General features: G+C 42.2%; 1 protein-coding gene across 2 annotated transcripts in view; it reads left to right on the plus strand.

Annotated features, from left to right (window-relative positions):
- Positions 1-17,690, plus strand: part of LOC311584969 (uncharacterized protein) — a 69,378-nt gene extending 51,688 nt beyond the window's left edge. The window contains exons 3-5 of one of the 2 annotated variants that reach the window (XM_084759745.1): positions 7,649-7,776; positions 10,281-10,331; positions 17,571-17,690. In XM_084759745.1, coding sequence (XP_084615871.1) covers positions 7,649-7,776; positions 10,281-10,331; positions 17,571-17,687 — 296 coding nt within the window. In that variant the 3' untranslated portion in view covers positions 17,688-17,690. Of the gene's footprint in view, positions 1-7,648; positions 7,777-10,280; positions 10,612-17,570 lie in introns of those variants that run through there. The other variant, XR_014775058.1, reaches the window with a different exon arrangement.
- Positions 17,691-20,048: the final 2,358 nt, after the last annotated feature.

Raw genomic sequence — 20,048 nt, forward strand, 5'->3', positions numbered from 1 at the left:
ATGCACAATGTACATGTAAACACACACATGCACACACACACATACACACACACACACACACACACACACACACACACACACACACACACGCATGCATGCACACTCACCTCTCAATCTTACCACCCTTGATCATGGGCAAATTACATCCCTCAACCTCAAATTCCGCATGAGAAACAGAAATAAACACATTGCCTAAGCAAGTGCCTTGTACACATTAACTGAGTGAATGAAGCTGCGTCTTGCCACTCTGTAGCCAGGGATGAGAAAGATATTTTCAAGGCTGCAAATAGGTTTGCAACTACAATAATCTTTTTATTGTTGTTGATGACCTAAAAAAAGCATATTTATTGCCTGGGGAGACTAGGGGTTAAATGTGCTTGGGGTCCCTCATCCTAAAAATACAATAACATTCCGAGCAGTTGACCGTTCGGGAATTTGGGTCAATCCTTTGTTCCTGTTATCTTCACATAGCTAACTAATCCCAGTGTAACCAAACTGGGCTTGGCATTTGTATTCCTTCCCTCAGCCACCCAGGCTTCGCTTCTGAGCATAAAGGAGAAATACTGTCACCACATGTTACCACGAATCAAGAAGCATAATTAGTGACAAGACAAGATGGTTCTTTTCCCTGCAGCACGAGAAGAAGCATGGAAAGTACTTAAGGAGAAAAACAGTGCCATTCATTAGCCCCAGAGATGCCAAGAGAGGAAATGACTTATGTACACATGACATAAAACACACACACACACACACACATATTTTTTTAATCTAAGTTTGAATATTCCATATGGGATAAAAGGAAGAAACACCACCAGTATGCCAAGTGCTCCGCATGAGATTTCTGCTCTTCCACGGTGGAATAACTGTGGCTGCAGAGAACCCCAAAGCAAGCCTAAGCAAACAGAAGAGACCCTGAGGTTGGCCGGATTCTTCAGGCTTCGCAGTGCAGGTTTTCTGCTTTGAAGATGGTCATATGATAGGGCTGATAGTCACCTGGAGGCAGACTCTGCTAGTCACCAACCAAACTCTGTGCTTCTCCTGTTGCACTGAGTTATGTTTCCCAGTCAATCTTCCAGGACTACGTCCAGGCACATGTATGGACCCTCAGGATACAAGTGGAAATGATGTGTGGTCTCTGGTGCCTCATATTTGACCATGTCCCCTGGAGGGGGAGGCCTGGTGGCACTCAGAGGAAGGACAGCAGGTTACCAAGAAGAGACTTGATACCCTATGAGCATATAGAGGGGGAGGTAATCCCCCTCAGGAACAGTCATAGGAGAGGGGAATAAGGGGAAAATGGGAGGGAGGGAAGAATGGGAGGATACAAGGGATGGGATAACCATTGAGATGTAACAAGAATAAATTAATAAAAAAATAAAATAAATTAAAAAAAGAAATGGCCATGGACTTTTAGGATGCAAGTAAAAATGAAGGTGGTCTAGGAATGGGCATGAACCCTCAGGATGTAAGTGGAAATTATGTCCAGGAATGGGCATGGACCCTCAGGATTCAAGTAGAAATGATGCGTGGTCCAGGAATGGCCATGGACTCTCAGGATGTAAGTGAAAATGATGTGTGGTGCCTTCTTTTAAGAAATGCTAATTCTGTTTCTTCGCACATTTATTTTGGGGTTTCCTTCTGTATTTACTCTGGTTACCAATCCCATTCCACGTGTGTGCTTTGCATATATCTTCTCCAATTTTGTTGGCTGTTGCTTGCCTACTCGACAGTGTTCTCTGGAAACACAAACCTTCTTAATGTATGAAATCCAATTTTCTCGCTTTTTCCCTTATTGGTTGTGTTGTTGGCATTGTGTCTATCAATGCCATTGGCAAATTCAAGGTCCTAAGGATTTACAACTGTGTTTTGTTCTAAAAGTTCCATAGCTCTAGAGCTCACATTTTGTCCTTCAAGTCATTTGGGGTTAACTTTACATGTAGTATATAATAAGAGCCCACATCAAGTTTGAATGTGGATAGTCAATGTCTCTACAACATTTTTTTGTAGTAACTGTTCTTTATTTACTAATCTAGCATCCTACTCAAATCATTTGAGCAAGGTTTATTTCTGGGCTCCTAAATCTATTCTATTTGCTTAATGTCTATCATTATGGGCCTACCACATTACATGTCTTGATTTCAGTTGCCTTGTGATGATTTTTTTTTCCTTTTTAGTAAATAGTTTCAAAATCAGAAGATATTTTATTTTATTCTCTTAACAAAAAATTTTAACTTATTCTTCTCTCATACACTACATCCCGACCACAGCTTCTCTTCCTCACCGTATTCCCTCTCCCTCAGATCACCATCTCCCCTCAGAATACAGCAGGCCTCCCAGGGACATCGACCAAACGTAGTACAACAAAATACAATGGAACTAGGAACAAACCCTCTCATCAAGGCTTGGGGAGGAAACACAATAGGAAGAAAAGGATCCCCAAGAGGAGGTAACAGAGTCAGGGACGCCCACACTCCCACTGTCAGGAGGTTCTCCCAAAACACCAAGCCAACCACCACAACATGTGTGCAGAGGACCTACCACAGACCCGTGAGGCTCTATGGCTGCCGACTCAGCCTCTGTGGTCCCCATGAGCGATGCTTGATTGATCCTGGGGACCATGTTCTCCTTGTCTCCTCAGCTTTGTTTTCTGGGTCTATGCAATTACCGTTGAAATTGAGGATCAGCTTTTTACGCTGTGCTGAACAAAGGCAGCCAGGTTTTTGTTCAGATTGTCTGCACTGTGTAGAATTCCTGGAGAATATTGCTATCTTAACATTAAACATTCCAGTCAATGAGTATAAAATGCTCCCCGATCCACTTGGATATTCAGTAAATCCTTTCAACAAAGCTTTTATAAATGTTTAACACATGGTTCTCACTCTTCTGGGTCGAATCCATTTCTATTTGTTTCACTCTTTTTAGTGCTCTTATACATGAAGTTGTCGTCTTAATTTTAAAGTAGTTCGTTTCAGCATACAAGAATATGGCTGATTTTATGCTTATATGGAATTCTGAAACCTTTTTTTTTGTACTTGTTTTTTGGCCCTAGTACTTGATTTTTGACATTTCCTGGGGTTCTGTATACATACTTTCATTTAATCTGAGAATAAGATGACTTCCCTTCTATCTTTATTATCTAGATGCCTTTCTCCCCTGATTCTCATGGCTAGACCCTCCAGCAGACTGTTAACTGGAGGTGGCAAGAGAGGTCACCCTTGCCTTGTCCCTGACCTTAGAAGGAACTAAACGTGACGATACCTACAGCTTTCCATGGATGACCTTCGCAGAGTCAGGGAAGTTCCCGTCTGTTCCCAGTTTATTTTAATCATTTCATGAGAAATGTCAGATTTTGCTAAACAGGTTTTCTGCATCTATTAAATGGTCCTGTGGCTTTTGACCATAAATCTATCAATATGACATATTATATTGTTTTGGTTTTGTATGTTAAACAAAATTTGCATTTCCTGGATAAATCTCAAGTTGTCCTGGTATATGGCTCTCCTTACGTGTTGCTGGACTAAATTATGTAGGTATTTTAATTGTTGTCTTTTTATGTTACCTTTTTCCTGGCTTCACTAACAGGGTATGACAGTCTCAAAAATCAGTTGGAAAATATTCTCTACTTTTTGGGAAAAACTTGTAAAGAGTTTGTGTAATTTCTCCTTCAAAGATGCCTAGGTAGCAAGAGAATCCGCTTAGCTTAGGAACTTTCTTTGAAGGACACACTAATAATCTCTTTACTTGTTTAGCTACTCAGATTTTCTCCTGCCTTTCATCCCTAATGGTTTTAATTTAGGGTCTCTCGCACCTTCTTCCCCCCTCTTCTTCTTCCTCTTCCTCACCACTCCCCTCCTTCTTTTCTTCCCCTCCTCCTCTTCCTCCCTCACCACATCCTCCTTCTCCTCTTCATTTCACAGTAACAGGCTTCTTAATTTTGTTGACCATTTCAGAGAAGCTATTCTTTTTTTTTTTTTTTTTTTTTTTTACTTTTCTCTACTGATTTTATATTCTGTCCTTAATTTGTTTCCATGCTGTTCTTTATTATTTCCTTCCTCGTGTCTGCTTTGGCTTTAATTTGCTCTTGACCTCGAGGTCTTTATTTTCTCAGGCTGTTGATCTCATGCCTTTACACTCCTGTTTTAATGTAGGAATTTACAACCTTCATGAATTTTTGCAACAACATTGTAGGAGGATAGAATCACTTCTTTTTTCAACATAGAAATTGTGGAGAATAAACGGTTTATCTAAGGTCATTGAGCCAGCCAATTGTAAGGTTGGAATTTTATTATCAACCCTGTAAGTGGAAAACGAGTGGATGGAGTTCAAACCCGTCACATTTTGTTACTGCCACATTGCTTACAAATACTAAGCTACACTCTGAGAGAACTGTAAAACCCACATTTCAAAAACCACACTGTTGTAGTCATTGCAACTAACGTGTGCATGGATGTGATCTGTATGTATGCGCTTCAAAGGCTCAAAGAAAAACTTATTTCTTGAGGAAAGTTTTCTGTGACGTTGTCTGCTGAACTCACAACAAACAGTAAATGGTTTAACATTGGTGACTGTCATAGAGTTTGCCAGCTGCCTTTTATCATCTGTCGTGTTATTTTGTTATCACCAAAATCCTATAGATTAGTGATAGCTATGGACCCCAGTGTTAGTGTATGCCCAAGTCAGTGTTACTAAGAGAAACATAATAAACACAAAACATAATGCCCAGCTCTAAATGACAGGCTTTCTCTTCTGCCTAGTTACAGCCACAGTGCAGAGGAGACAGAGTACTTCAAATGTATCACTCTGCCCACAGAATCAACTGGCCAGGACTCCTGGGGGCTTGCAGAGAGACTGTAGTGGTCTAACCAGGTCCTCTGCATATATGTTATGGCTGTGTAGCTTGGTGTTCTTGTGGAAATCCTACAAGTGGGAGCAGGGACTCCCCCTGACTCTTTTGCCTACTTGTGGGGACCCTTTTCCTCCTACTGGGCTGCTTTGTCCAGCCTTCATGTGATAGTGTGTGCCTGGTCTTACTGTAGCTTGTTATGCAGTGCTTGGTTCATGTCCCTGGGAGGCCTGTTCTTCCCTGAGGAAAGGAGAGGGTGAGGTGGGGATGTATCTGGGCTAGAGAGGAGACACAGAGGGGAGGCTGGGGGAAAAGAGGGAGGGGAGGAACAGGCAGGAGGGGAACTGCAACTGGGGTGTAATATATAAAAGAGGAATTTTCATTTTATTTTATTTTCAAGACAGGATTTCTCTATGTTGCCTTGGCTGTCCTGGATTCATTTTGTAGACCAGGCTGGCCTCGAACTCACATCGATCAGCCTTCCTCTGCTTCCCTGAGTGCTGAGATTACAGGTGAGCACTGCCACAGCCAACTGTGAGAATAAATTTTTTTTTTTAATTTAGAAAATGTTTCAATCTGCAGCTGGAGAGATGGCTCAGTAGTTAAGAGCATTGGCTGTCAGTAACAAGCACACATATAATGCCTAGACAAAGATGTAAGGAAAACACCCTACACATACAATGAGAAAACATTAATAATGTAAAATGTTTCAATTATTCACTCATGCATTCAAGTAACATTTCCAGAGCCTCTCATGTGACAAGTATTGCATAAGGTATTGATGGCAACAGGGGAAAAAATTAGGCATAGTCCCTTTTCTCACATTTCTTACAGTTTAGGGTGATAAATATCAACTAAGTGGTCACAAAAATAAATGTAAAATGACAATTATGATAACTTGTGAAAGGCACACCCATATCATGATGTGTTAACAATAAGGCAATCTCTTCAGCAAACACTGCTCCACTGTAGTCTAAAGTAAAACAGACCTTTAGAGAAGAGTGATTAATGAATATCCAGATAGAAAATGTCTTGTGGTGGCCTTAACACTATTAAAAATATTGCAGTCAAGAACAGTATGGCATATCACACAGTTGGGCAGGAAGCAAGCAGCAGTGGGTGAGAAGGCCAGTGAAGCCAGGTTCTTCCAGGCCTGGTTTCTCCATCTTTTTACTTAGCAGGTACCTCCTAATGATCTTACCATGAACCTTTAAAGATATGTTTGTGCATGTCAGTCCTCAAAGATTTCTCTGTCTCTTCATTGTTTACAAGGCTTTTCTCCATGAATATCTTCTTTTAGGAAGCTAAGAGTGGAATTATTTAAAATTTAAATGTACATTTTCTTGTGTGCAATAGAAATCATGCCACAGTAATGGGATTTCCCATTGTCTGGTTTTTGTCTTTTTTTTTTTTTTTAAACTGGGGAGGCATGAGACAAAGCCTTGAGGCTGGGCTAGAACTTAGGGAAATCCTTCCATCTCAGCCTTCTTCCTCATTCTGGAATCATAGGTATGAGCCATCATGCTGGGATTTCACACACACTATTTCTTAGTGTGATGCTTAAGCATTTTTGACTGTGTATATGCACCTTACAAAGCTGATATAAATTACAGATTCATTTTCTAACTACGTCCAGCTATCTCTTAACATATAAGCCACTGGGTCTGAAGGCATGACTCAGAAAATGAAATGCTTGGCACACATAAATGAGGACATGAGTTCAGATCTCCAATACCCATAGAAAAGATGGCCACATCAGTAGCTACAGTGCTGGGGGGACAACAACGACACAAGGAACCCTGTAGCCAGCGAAGAAGAATCAGTGAGGCCAAGTTCTAGGAGTGAACTTGTCTCAAAAATAAGATAGAGAAGTGATTAATAAAGTTACCTAATGTTAATATCTGGCCTCCACACACATGTGGGCACACACACAAGCATATATAAACAAAAGAGACAAACACAGACAGACTATTGGTAACAGAAGCTCTACTCCTACAGTTTGGAAGCCTTGGGGTAGATAGCCAGGATGACTGATTCTACACATCCTTAATTTACATGTATGTAACTCTTTAAGACGTATGTCCACATGTCACTCCTGGTAGCTCACAGACATACAGCTAGTTAACAGCTTTTTCTTTCCAGATGCCAGGTAGCACTGTAAGAATTTGACATAGAAGAATCCATTGAATCCTTACACTTATTCTATGATCCATGGCTGCATTGGGTGAATGGGCAGAGGCAAAAAGGCAGTTAGTTTCTTCCTGTTCATGTTGCTAAACAGTAACCAAGCTGAAACATAAATCTGTGCTCCCAGCTGTAGTGTAGTGACACCATGCTTAAAACAACATGACAGAGGCAACCAAAATGACGACGGAGCAAAGTTAGGGGAACAGGAATTCATGACGGAGTACGTGGACCTCATCTGTTTACCGAAGCTCCTGCTGCCTTTCTGGTCTCATTACCTGACCTTCATCACATGTCTCATTGTTCCATGAACACATCCTCAGCTATGCCACGGCCCTCCAAGCCCCGTGGTACTTGTGGTAGCATCCAGCCACTTTCGGTGTCATAAAAACCCAGCATCTGGTCTCCCATCCTCGCTGGATTCACACCTCACAATACACAGCTCCACCTGTACTGTCTAGAGTTGTGCTGAACAGTGTATGAGCAAGAAGAGATTTTAGGAGTTAATTCAGGGCACATTAGAACACTGCGGAGGAAGGAATCAGAAGCTTGAAGAACAGCATAGCACTCAGTTCTCTGTGTAGAGCCTAAGAAATGTGATCGTGTCGGTACTAATTTTAGAGACGGTGCTTGTAAAATACAAAATGAAGATGGACTTGATCTGCTGTCCCTGGTGCTGCAGGAGTAGAGGAGTTAAAGACAGAAAGAAACAAAGCTACTTTTATAAACCTGCTGGTATTTGCACTAAGGTAGGCATGGTTCTATTTACACAGTTTGTTTGAACTAATTCTCAAAGCTTTATGCTAACCCACAAATGAAATGCGATTGGACCAATGGCCAGGCAGAAGAAAAAACAGACATATTTCTAGGTCAATATTGACCTTTCCTTACTTGGCAATTTTCCTTTGTGCACTGGAGCCCCCTGAACTGTTGAAAACTGCAAGATAAGGTGGGGACGTCCCCCCAGAGTTCCATGAACCCTTCTGAGAAATCTCTAATTTCTTGTAACTCAAAAAAAAAAAAAAAAAAAAAGTCAGGAATCACAGCTACTTGCTATTTGCATTAAATTTGGTCACACAGCTCAAAGCCATATTTGTATGCCTGGCCCCTCCTTTTCTTCTCTACTTACAACTGTCTCCTTTTCCTCTCCTAATGTTTTATATTTCAAAGATGAATTTATTTGCCCATTTATGTGGTTAAAATCGATGAATGGCCTATACTGGTTTGGGGATGAGTGCAATTATTTCTTTTTCTCCTAGCTACTCATAAGAGCTGTTTTTAAAAGTATGAACCATAGGAATTCGGGAGCAAAAAACCTGGGCTCAGTAAAAGGAATGTGTAGAATCCTTTCTCACCTCTGTGGCTCATTTCTAGCGTGCCTGGGATGGCTTTGGGGTACTACTTGATGACACAGAGTTCGGCAAAGATTCTGCTACGGAAATTGCAGGAAATGTATTCCTTAGTTGACCCTTCAGTGTGGGAAAGAGTTCTCCCTCCCCCTGCCCCCTCCCCAAGGGATCCTGGTGGAGAGCTCCTGAAATCTGTGTCAGAAGCACTAAAAAGGGTGAAAGAGCCAGAGACAAGGGCATAAGTCAAATCATTAACTCCTGAGTCATCCGGAACAGTTAGGCCAAATATTGCAGAGAAATCTGCCTAGAGCTGGAAAGGATCCACGTTCTTTGCATCCCATTGGCTAGACAATTTAGGAGGAAAGAGCTCCTTAGGAAAAATGAATATAGAATTACAAGGGTAAAAGTAACAACAGAGCCTTGGAAGGGAACCACAGAATTAAGAGGCTTTAAAACTGTCAGGAGCTTCCTGGTTATTCTATGGCCATAGCTTCTTTGGGGGACAGAGAGAAACATAGGCCTCTCCCTAAGTTCTGTGTTTGCCATAAAAAACACTACATGTGCTTACAGCCCCCCCAAGGACCTTCATGTTACATCCTTTAACATTCACTTCTATTCAACTCCGTTGAGAGTTAAATTAGATCCTGAATTTATGCAAGTAACAAGGGAGGGTGTGTCTGTGGAGCATGGCAGGGACCTTGGGAGGGAGTCTCTTCTTGGAGATGGCTACAGGTCTTCAGACGAACAAGTATTGCCATTGCTTCCGCAGCCCGTGAGTCCTGTGAATTAGAAGGGCAGTCTCTGAGGTCACTCTTCTGTACAGAGTAAGCTGTTTTGCTCAGGATGTCAAGCATGTCCCCACAAGCACTGGTGCATTGATCAACTCGAGTTCAGGATTAAAAGCAGTGATTCATGGGAACCAGCCGGTGCTGTTGGTGCTTGCAGGCAGCTTGGAATCCAACACCCTGCTGAATTTAAAACGACAACACAAAAATGATAAGCAAAAAGCATGTTTCTCTCCCCTACTTAAGAACACAGCATGGACTCTTATGAAAAAGAACTGAGGATGGCTGGCAGGGGACAATTGTCAGGGGGATAGTGATTTACTTAGTATTTTCACATCTCTTTAATTTCTTTCCTCTTCCTTGATTTCTGATCGGTGTTAATGTATCTAATGACTTTTCCATAGACAAGACATTATAAGTTTTAGGCACTGGTGGGATCTGGGGCTGTGAAGAAGGCTAACAATCAGATGCTGCCTTAAAAAGAGAAGATGAGAGCGCAAGAGTACTTAATAAATGCCTATGAAATAGATATCACAGAACTGTAGTTATTCTACAATTCAATAGATTCCTTTTCTTAAAGAAGCAAGTTTATGTAGAAATTAAGGGCTCTAGACTTACAGAGATACACATGAAATCCAGGTCCAAATCTTGGCTCTGTCATCAATCACCAATTCTGACATGAGCAAATGCTCGCCCATCAAAGTGTCTACTTCCCAGTCGTCCCATGATTCTTAACATAGCACTTGCCTTAGATGGTTATAAAGTTATAAGAGAAAAACATATCTAAAATATGGGGAAAACACCTTAAACATGTTTAATATTAAGAGCTTTTTGAGTTGTAGAGGATTTACAAGGGCTAAAGAAACACATGGAAATGGGGGCAAGGGGAGAAGGAATTTTTGTGTATGTGGTTGAAAACCAGGATGTAGTCTTGGGAGACTATGAAGATGGATGGATGGATGGATGGATGGATGGATGGGTGGGTGGGTGGGTGGGGGATGGGTGTATAAGCAGAGATAGAGTGGCAGCAGGTAGAACAAAGGTTAGTTCAGGATTCAGTGATCTATTTAGTCTTGTGTGAAGCTCTTTTTAAATGTCTATCTTTAATGTCTTCCACAGAATGAACACAGGATGAAGAAGTGTGATTACGAAGGTTCTCTCTCTGATCATGTGAGTCACAATGATGGATGTGGTCCTGGTACAGGAAGACATTGAGGCTGCATGGATTTGGGGCTTAGAGACAGAGAATCAGACAGTAAAACAGACTTGGCATGAAGGCATTAGGAGTGGAGGAACAGAATGTGCCTGCGGCAGTGGAGATTAACAAGCAGGCAGAGGAGTAGGAGACGTCAGACTTGTGTCTGAGTGATAATGAGACAAGAGTTCTGCCAAACGACTGAGAAGACCTTTGAGAAGACATTCCTGTAGGTGAGGCCTTCAGAGACAAGATTGTGAGCATTAGCGAGACTGTATTCATTCCCTTAGGTTGATGTGACTAGGGGGCATTTGGGTTACAGAAAGTGTTAAATGTTCCCATAATATTTTAGTGATTCTGTTGTGAATTTTAATCATCTTATTTACGTCTTTCAATGATACTTTTAGAATGAGGAAAGCTGGCATATAAATGCCTTACCAGTTACTATATTTCACTCAACTATATACTGTTCACTTTCAGCTTATCCTGTCTCTTATTTATACACAAATGGAAAATGAGGAATCAAACCAGTTAAATGATTTACAAGCTCACCAGGGAATCAATATTTAATCAGATTCCCTTATTCAGTGTGTGAGTTCAGTATATGATATCCTAAAGTGTGATGCTTTGGCATTTTGAGTACTTTGAACTAAAGGAGACCCAGGGGTTCAGAAGCTAGGAAATATCTCTGGTATGGTCTTCCCTCCTGCTCTCCACTTTCCCTCTGGCATTTCCCTCCCAGAAATAGGAAACAGAAACTGGAATTCCTTACCTTCCAAGCAAGTCATAAATTTAGAAACGCCATTCACTACAGACTCATTTTTCTCTGAATACCTTCACGTAATAGATATCTTGGTTTATACCTGAGGAAAAGACTGTTGTAGGGAGGCTAAGAATAGACTAAATGAATAGGACTTTCTGCACCCCCTGTCATTAGCAGCTCTTAGCATTTTAGACTATCCATTCTTCATCAAATTTGTGTTGTTGAATCTTGACTGTCAACATGAGTAGATAGAGAAGTACCAAAAGATAACTAAAGCACATCTCTGATATTTCTAGAAGGGTAGACTAAGGGAAGAACTGTTCTGAAAAGAAGCTACACTATCCCGCACATTGGAGGCCCAGTAGCATAGGCATTTTTGTATCTGTTTCCTGATAATCGCCATGTGAACTGCCGCGCTTTACTGTACCCTCCACCACTGCAACATGGGAACCCAAGAGGCAACACAAAGCTTTCCTTCCTTTAAGTTATTTCTGTCAGATTTTTGTCAACATGATGGAAGATGGCTTGACGTGAAAAAAACGTGCACCACAGTATGAGGTTGCCACTGTACCTATACCTAACACTACGGTGCTTGCACCTTTGGAAGTTGTTTGGAAAAAGAATGTGGAGAAGTTTGAAGTAGACTAGAAGCCTAGGATGCTATAAGCAGAGATTAGTGGCGGATCGGATACGAAGTATGCATCCCTGGAAGGAAGTAGATTCCTGAACAGTCAAGTCCATTTCCTTCTGTCACTCTCCCTTCTGCAGTTTGCTTCAACCTTTTGATTTTGAAGGTTTATTCTCCCTTGTCTGATTCCCACACAAACCATAAGCTCAGTCCTAATGAATTAACAAGGAAGTACATAAAGAGGACCCAGAAAAACTCAAGAACATTTCCAATACATCAATAGTGTAAACCTAAGAAGTAAAACCAAGTCTAGTCAACTGGCCAAAGGGAAAAAATCATTAATAATGATGTATGCTTGATGCCAGCAACTTGATAAGCATTTTGTTTTCCTTAAAATTCACCTATGGGTAAAAACTTAGACATCTATTGCATGTATAAAAGCTGAGACAACATCACTTTACATTCTCCCTTCTTAAATAGAAAGATCAGGGTCAATACATACAGCTGAACCTAAATAAAAGTGCAAGACTATAGGTCAAGCACAAATATTTTTGATGCAAGGGGGGAATGTTAAAATTATTAAGCTTGCATTTTCCACATATTACAATATGAATATGATTTCCGACAATTTGGTATATGACGGGTTTTTGTTTTTGTCTAAAAGTACTAACTCATGGTCAATATATGAGCGTTATTTTTTATAACTAATAATAGCCAGCTCATTAATATCATGTCAAAAACATTGGAAAGAGAGAAAATAGCTGCAAAAGAGAAATTTGACACCAGAAATAACCAGCAACAGACTATATTTTGCTAAGTACTCTCACTATGTGCCAGCATCCTGCTGAGTATTTATCTTTACCTGCTTATTTACCAGTTGCATTGACCCCCAGTGTATTATTGGCCTCATTAGAGATGGAAAAATTGGAGCACAGAAACTTCCTAGGAACCACAGCAAGCAAGTGGCAGAAGCAGAAGCTTGGGTTGACGACAGGGTGACAAACAGATTTTGCTTTGGATTCATGGAGGCCAGTCATTACGTTTATCTGGAAAACTGTTCCCTGCCCGTGTCACAGGACTCCTCACTGTCTGGGAGGGGAGCATACTACAAATATATGGGTTCTGAGACCTCTCTTTCTGGCTCAAACTGTAAGAATTTCTATATTTTCAACACAGGAAGCAGCAGCCTGTGCTGCCCAGAGTCCCCGGGGCTCACGTCTATTTCTAGTCCCCCAGACATGATGAAGGCTAGACTATAAATAGCCCTTCTCCCTGAAACAGAAGAAGGCGAACACATCCACATGCGCACCCAAGCTAGACTTTGCTCGGTGCACAGAGTTCCAATAGCAAGCACAACAGAGCGAACATGACAATTAGTGCAAGGAAGAGCCATGGCTACAGGAAGTCTGCAAATTCCCACGAGTCGATCACAATCTATTACAGGCTTAGGGACAGAGAGGAACCCAATTGGCCCAGAGATGCTGCCTTCAGGTAGTTGCCAAACCCACTTCACCTAACAATTTGAGCAGCAAAAGCTTTTGGAGGGTGCCTTACTTGGCTATACCACATTTGGGGGGGGGGGGAGAACTTCTTGGATGTAGGCACTTGTCCCAGATGAATTAAAAACAAAAAAGCAAGTATCAGAGTGGCTGGCTATGAACCCACAAAACTCAGATAAAATCTGGACTAATAAAAACTCAGGTATCCTTTGCTCATGACATTTTTCACAGTGCCACTTGTTAAAGGTGGCTCTCTAGATAGACTACCTCAAGTCAGGGGCTCCAAGGGCATGGGGAAACCCACCCACCCACTCACACACACCTCCTCCAAGACCTTTGCACTCAACCAAACTAAGTACTGTCACCATGTGCAGATGGCATCTTCACAGATTGTTAATTAGGACTAAAATATTGAGTGCAGTTGGCTATTCACTGAGACAGGACCCTCGAGCAGCCTGATATTTTTGTTTGTTGGTGTATAAAATGGCATTGTCCATGAATTTATAAAATACATTTGTGGGCAAGGCTGGAGATGTTGACAACGACCATCACACCAGTGGGGTCATGAATACAAACGGCTAGGAAGCAGAGAAGCAAGGTGAAGATCACACCTGCTGCGCTTTCTACTGCTGACCAGTAGTCTGCCTAGAGGAGAAACCCACCTCAGGAAAGGGCTGGGAACTCAGGGTAGAGGGAGCCACGCCTATGATGAATGAGGCAGTGAGCTTCTTAAAGTCTCAGGTATCATGCCAGCTCGGAGATTCGGTTTCTCAACATTGTTCCGAAATATATTATGAGCCTCCAGTCTGTGTTTCAGGCAGGGTGTTGGCTATTATGGGCATAAGAATGAAAACAATATCCCTCCAAATACACCCAGGATGGTCTGGGTAGGGAGAGGGGGCGGAAACACACACATAGAAAGACCTCTTCAATTGAGCATATTAGATTCTAGATAAAAATTAAATCAGGGCATTATGGGATCACAGTGGAGGAGTTGCTTAGTGGTAGCGTGGGTTTGGGTGAAGAAATGAGTTAAAACACTTCCTGGGAATGCCTATAGTGTTCTTAAAGAGTAAGCAGGAGAGTCCAATGAGTCTGGGGAATTAAAGGCACGGTAGCAGAACGGTCACCCCAGAGCTGGGGATGATCTCAAAATAAAACTGAAGAGAGGAAAGGAGGCACGTAACAGAGGCGTGTGGGAGGCAGACATTCTTAACCCATGCAGGGGTGGAGGAGGTGAGGATTGAAGAGGTGAGACTGAGTACCTACCACTCAAAATAGGGAGCTCTAGACTGAGGTCTGTAAGCTGTTGAGGGGACAGGTCACATAAGTTCTTGGAGTCCCGTTCACTTGCCTGCAACCAGCCTAAAGAGAATAGACTCATGAGGATTAGACAAGGTGTGTGTGCAAAGCTTCAACATGGGCACGGTATGTCATAAGTACTTGTGATTGATAGATATCAATGAGGGTAGAACTTTACTTGTAAATCTTCATAATTTGAGGGCTAGGGGATGACTCAGCAGTTAGAGTACCAAGACCTCAACTTCAATTACCAGTACTCAAGTCGGGTGGCTCACAACCACCCACCCAAGGGGCCTGATGCTATTTATCCCCTCCAAAGGCAACTGTACTGATGTGTACTTACACACACACACACACACACACACACACACACACACACACATACACACACACATGCACACACACACGCACACACACACTTTTTAAAAAAAACTATTCAGTTTTGTTCTAGGAACACAGAAAAATACCATATTGGGGACCTGGTGACAAAATGATTGGTTCTGGGTGCTGGCAAGAAAGGTATATACAGTTAAAAAAATAAAATAAAATTACAATAAAGCTAAATAAATGTTGGCCTACTTTTTATTATTGTTAAGCCTAGAGAATTGAAAACAATTTCAAATACTCCTCTTTCAAGTATCTTTGTTTGGTCTAAGCATTTCAAAGCAATGCTGCACAGTTACTGTTGAGTTTCAATAATATGTTTAAAACATATAAATAAACCACAGTGGCCTCTGACACACGTTATAAACTAGTGAGGCTTCTCTGGGTCATACTTAATTGGACGTCATTTTCAAATAATCACTCTTGTAACACTGTCTCCCTGGTTTTAGGCTTTGGACAGATAAATATTCAAATGACCACACAGCATAACGAATGTGACATGGCTTGAGGTCTCATCCATTCTCTTTCCGATCACTACAGAATTACTAATTGTTTCAATAAGGGAGTTGAAATCCGGGGAGGTGACTCAGTTGGTGAAGTGCTTGTCATGCAAGCATCCCTAGAACACACATAAAAAAAATCTGGACACGGTGGCACACATTATAATATCAGCATTTGGAGGTGTAGATTGGAGGGTGTCTGAGACTCACTGGCTAACTGGTCAAGTTGCAAAGTGGCTGGGGAAGATAATTGACTTCATCCTCTGGCCCTATACAAACACATCTGTGCACATACACTCATGTACATGCACACAAAAGCACACACACACACACAGGGTGAAAGTGTAAACTGCACTGAGTGTGCTTAAGTGAACACAAACCAGCAGGAAACCAAAAGAAGTTCTCTGGATTAATTTCATGTGGAGAGAATGTTTATTATATGACAAATAGAAAATGTGATAAGTTAAAGCTATTTACTGCAAATGTTTTGTTTGTTTGTTTTATTTTAGTACAAAAGAGAATGTTAAGTTACTGAGGAGTTTCCCCCCACTCCAACTCTGTCAGTCTCCAGTGTGCTCGCAAGGACATCTCTCTTGTTGTATCCTGACTCCTGTAGGGTTTCATCCGAACCTATTCACCCTTCCTTATCCTGGAATCCTGACACTCTCACATGGGAAGTCAATTACTTGGGTTCTTTTGTGTCTATGTCTTCACAGGGCATAACCTTGTTGATAGAGAACATTCAACAGGATAATAAGAAATGAAATACCTCCATAGCTATTTATTTCCCAGGCACCATGAATATCAGATGTGACAAGTGTGTAGTCCATGATCAGCCATCCCATGGTAGGTGGGGAATCAAACAATGGAAAGGGGGCTATACATCAAGCACTGTAATGGAAAATCTCCAAGCTGCTTCCTAACACATTGTCAAGTGCTACCCTTTCATTAACAGCTTAAAAATAAACCATATTTTTAATTGCCGATAGCCTTGCCAACAGCCTGGGTTGTTTGTGGGTTCCCATGGGATCTTTTTGGCCAACAACTCAATTAGATGGAACTTAATCTCAGTACTGGAAGTTTCATTTGGTGACGAGAAATGCTGATTGGGACTCTGTCTGCCCATTTACTTGGCAATTTTATTTAGATCACCTTCATAGATGTATACATTTTAGGAAGCTTCTACTGTATTAGGTTTCCACACTAACCCTCAAATGACCCTTAACTTTAGCTGTCTCATATTCCCTCCCTCACCTCCTTCTCCCATCACCCTCCCAATTTTATCCCCCCATTCCAGACTCCTATCCATCCATAACCGTCTACTCTATTTGCCTTTCCTTCTGTTTGTTTCCTCCAACTCTGATGTGATAGTTTTTGTTTTATAATCTTATTATAATCTTGTTTATAATCTTATTATATTATATTTTGTTATATTTTATTATTATTTCACAGAAGCCTCTTTGTTTTCTACTGAGAGATAGAAAGGGATGGATCTGGATGGGAGGGGAGGTGGAAGTAGAGGGGAGGGGAAATCATAGTCAGGATATATTATGTGATAGAAAAATCCATTTTCAATAATAGAGAAAAAAACAAACCAGTGCCATCCTTTCAATAAATGACAAAGATCCACCAGATGTCTGGGGACCAACAGAAAGGTTAAACATGAGCTGGTATAGGGGCTTTAAACTGACCACAAAGGTAAAGAACAGTAAATCAGCTGATTGTTTCTGTCTTAGCTATAAGCGGAGTTCGAGCTGAGTACAAAGCTAAACCAAATAACATTATGGTTAAATATTTCCTCCTTTGATCTGAAAGAACAGAGCACCGCATGTAGTCCTGAAGCCCACAACACAGGAGGAGGCGGGCACTTTTGAACCCATCAATAAAAACAGGTCACGGGCATCACAGGACTCTTTCATCTTGCGTGCCCACTTTGTCCTCAAAAGGTGTATCTTTTTACTTACGTCCTACAAATCTCAAGCATTCTTTTTGCTTTTCTTTTCATCTCCCTTCCCCGGGAAGCTGCCAAGACGCCAAGCTATCCTGCTTTTTTTTTCCCCCTCTCTAAATTGTCTTAGAGTTCCCTTCTGTGACCAGCTCTTCCTTTTTCTTTTTTTCTTTTTATTAACAAAACCAAGAATGATAAGGAAGATCCTCCACTCATCATGGCATCGCTCAGCTGGGCAGCACTTCATTTCTTAGTGGCTTTGATGATTGATGAGCCCTGGGTTCAGGAAGCCTGGAAGAGACATTGACTGAGCGATGTGGGGAGATGGCTCAGTGAGGAAAAGAGCTTGTCACCAAGCCTGACAACCCGCAGATGGAAAGAGAGAACAGACTCATGCAAGTTGCCCTTTACCCTCCCACGTGTGTGAGGCTCACCACCAAATAAATAAAGGTCATTTTAAAGGGTTAGAAATGGAGGATGTGGAGAGACCAGAAAGCAGATGCCAAATCGGGAGCCGGACACCGGTAGTGACAGAGGGGGACAGGTAACCCAAGTGAAGAGAACAAGGGCAGGAAAGACTGGTGCTGAGAGAGTGGGGTTGTGATGTAGTGTCAAAAATGTTATTCCACTTCAGTTTTGCCCCAGGCAGTGAATTATTGACTTGTTCTTTTCATTCTACTGAGCTGGAAAAATTCCAAGGGGGAAATTCCTCCAGCCTCAAAACTAACATGGCATGTGGCAAGTTTCTTTTTGTTTGTTTGTTTGTTTGTTTGTTTGTTTTTTATAAAGCTCCTGTGAAGAGCTGATTTCATAGCTCCCCAAGTGATGGAAACCAGAGTGTGCTATGGTACAGACACTGTGTTTCAGGATCCTGTGTGTGTCTGGTCTTTCCCGCAATTGGAATTCAGGGTCTGGTGAACAATTATATGAAAAAAAAAATCCTGAATTTACAGACATTGCCTATATAGTAGAAATGTACTCTCGGCATACAATGTCACCAGGACAAAGGATGATGTGATGTAGATATGGCAAAGATGGAAGAACAGATCGTGCATACACGGTGGAGAAAGGCAGATCTAAAGACAGAGAACTGTGACAGGTGTGAGAGAGAGCTGCGGTCCATGGAGAAATTGTTGTTGCCTAGTAGAGTCAGCAGGGTGGTGTGCAGCAGCCAGGAGCTGGAGCAGACTCAGTCCCTGAACAAGCTGTCCAGCCACATGGTCACACTGGCTCTGAGCAGCAACAGGACATCCAAGAAAAATGGCTTACTTCCTGGATTGGACTTCCTGAGGGAAAAAACCCATGATCTGTACTCCCCTAGAGGCCATGTGGCTATCAGTGGGCTGTACTGCTTCACCGGGCCATGATGAAGAAGGAGGGCTATGTTGACGTCTGTGGTCTGTGTTGCTGCCAAGGACCGTGCTGATATGAGTGACCTGTGTAGCCACCTAAGGCCCATGTTGATGTCTGCTACCCATGCTGCTGCTGAGGGCCATGTCTGGGTCTGTGGTCCTGATGCGGCTCACCACTATGTTGATGTCCATGGCCCGGACTACCACCTAAGGTCATTTAAAAGTCTATGGTCTGTGTTGCTGCCTGAAGACATGCCGTGCTGTTGCCTGAAACCATGCCACATAGCCATGTTGATGTCCGTTGTCTCTGCTGCAATCTGGGGCCAAGTTGGTGCCTGTGGACTGGGCTGCCAGTAGGGTCCATGTTGGTATCCATGGCCCATGTTACCCAAGAGGCCATGTTAATGTCCTTGGCCTGTGCTGCCCCAGAGGGCTATGATGGTGTTGCTGGCCCACACTTCAGCAGAGGGGTGTGTTCCTGTCCATGGTCCATACTGCCACTGGAGACCAGGCGGAGGTCCTTGGTGCGTGCTGATGCTGGATACCATGCGGATGCTCGTGGTCTGTGCTGTTGCCAGAAACCATATAGAGGCCCAGGATCCATGTTCCTGATGACTGTTAAGGGCAAGAAAACTACAGTGCATCGATGTTGAGAAGGAGGAACATAGAAGACTTCTGAGTCAACCTCTATCCCCCAACACCACCACCCCCCTCACCCGTAACAGCTTAAAAGGGAAGCCACTAAAGAGAACTTTAAATTTTTGTGATAAGGATGAAGTGTAGCTCTCCCTAACTGATGGCTTCTGGCTGGCCATCAGGGACTTGGCCACTGGAAGTTTGACCATGCTCTAGTGAATATATGGATAACACAAATTGAACTTGGCTTCCCTCCCGCCCCCTCTTTTTTTTTTTCCTTGTTTTTTTCCAGACAGAGTTTCTCTGTGTAACTTTGGCTGTCCTGGATTCACTTTGTAGATCAGGCTAGCCTTGGACGCACAGAGATCCACCTGCCTCCCCTCATATCCCTTCCCCGCAACCCCACTTTCTGGGGTTACTCACCAGTACCACTGTCCCTGGCATTTTCTCTTTCTTCCCCATTATTCTTTTTTGTGGGTTAGGAATGACACAATAGTGGGGGGTGAGCATGGGAGAACTAGAAAGTGAACATGATGAACACATGATATGAAATTCCCAAATAATTTTTTTTAAATGTTCATTGGGAAAAATCGGTGCTCCTTGAGAGGACAAAGACAAGCTAAGTGTCGTGTGTGTGTGTGTGTGTGTGTGTGTGTGTGTTACATATATGTGTGTGTGTG

The sequence above is a fragment of the Acomys minous genome (genome assembly GCF_964271855.1).
Source record: "Acomys minous genome assembly, chromosome: 2".
Taxonomy (NCBI): domain Eukaryota; kingdom Metazoa; phylum Chordata; class Mammalia; order Rodentia; family Muridae; genus Acomys; species Acomys minous.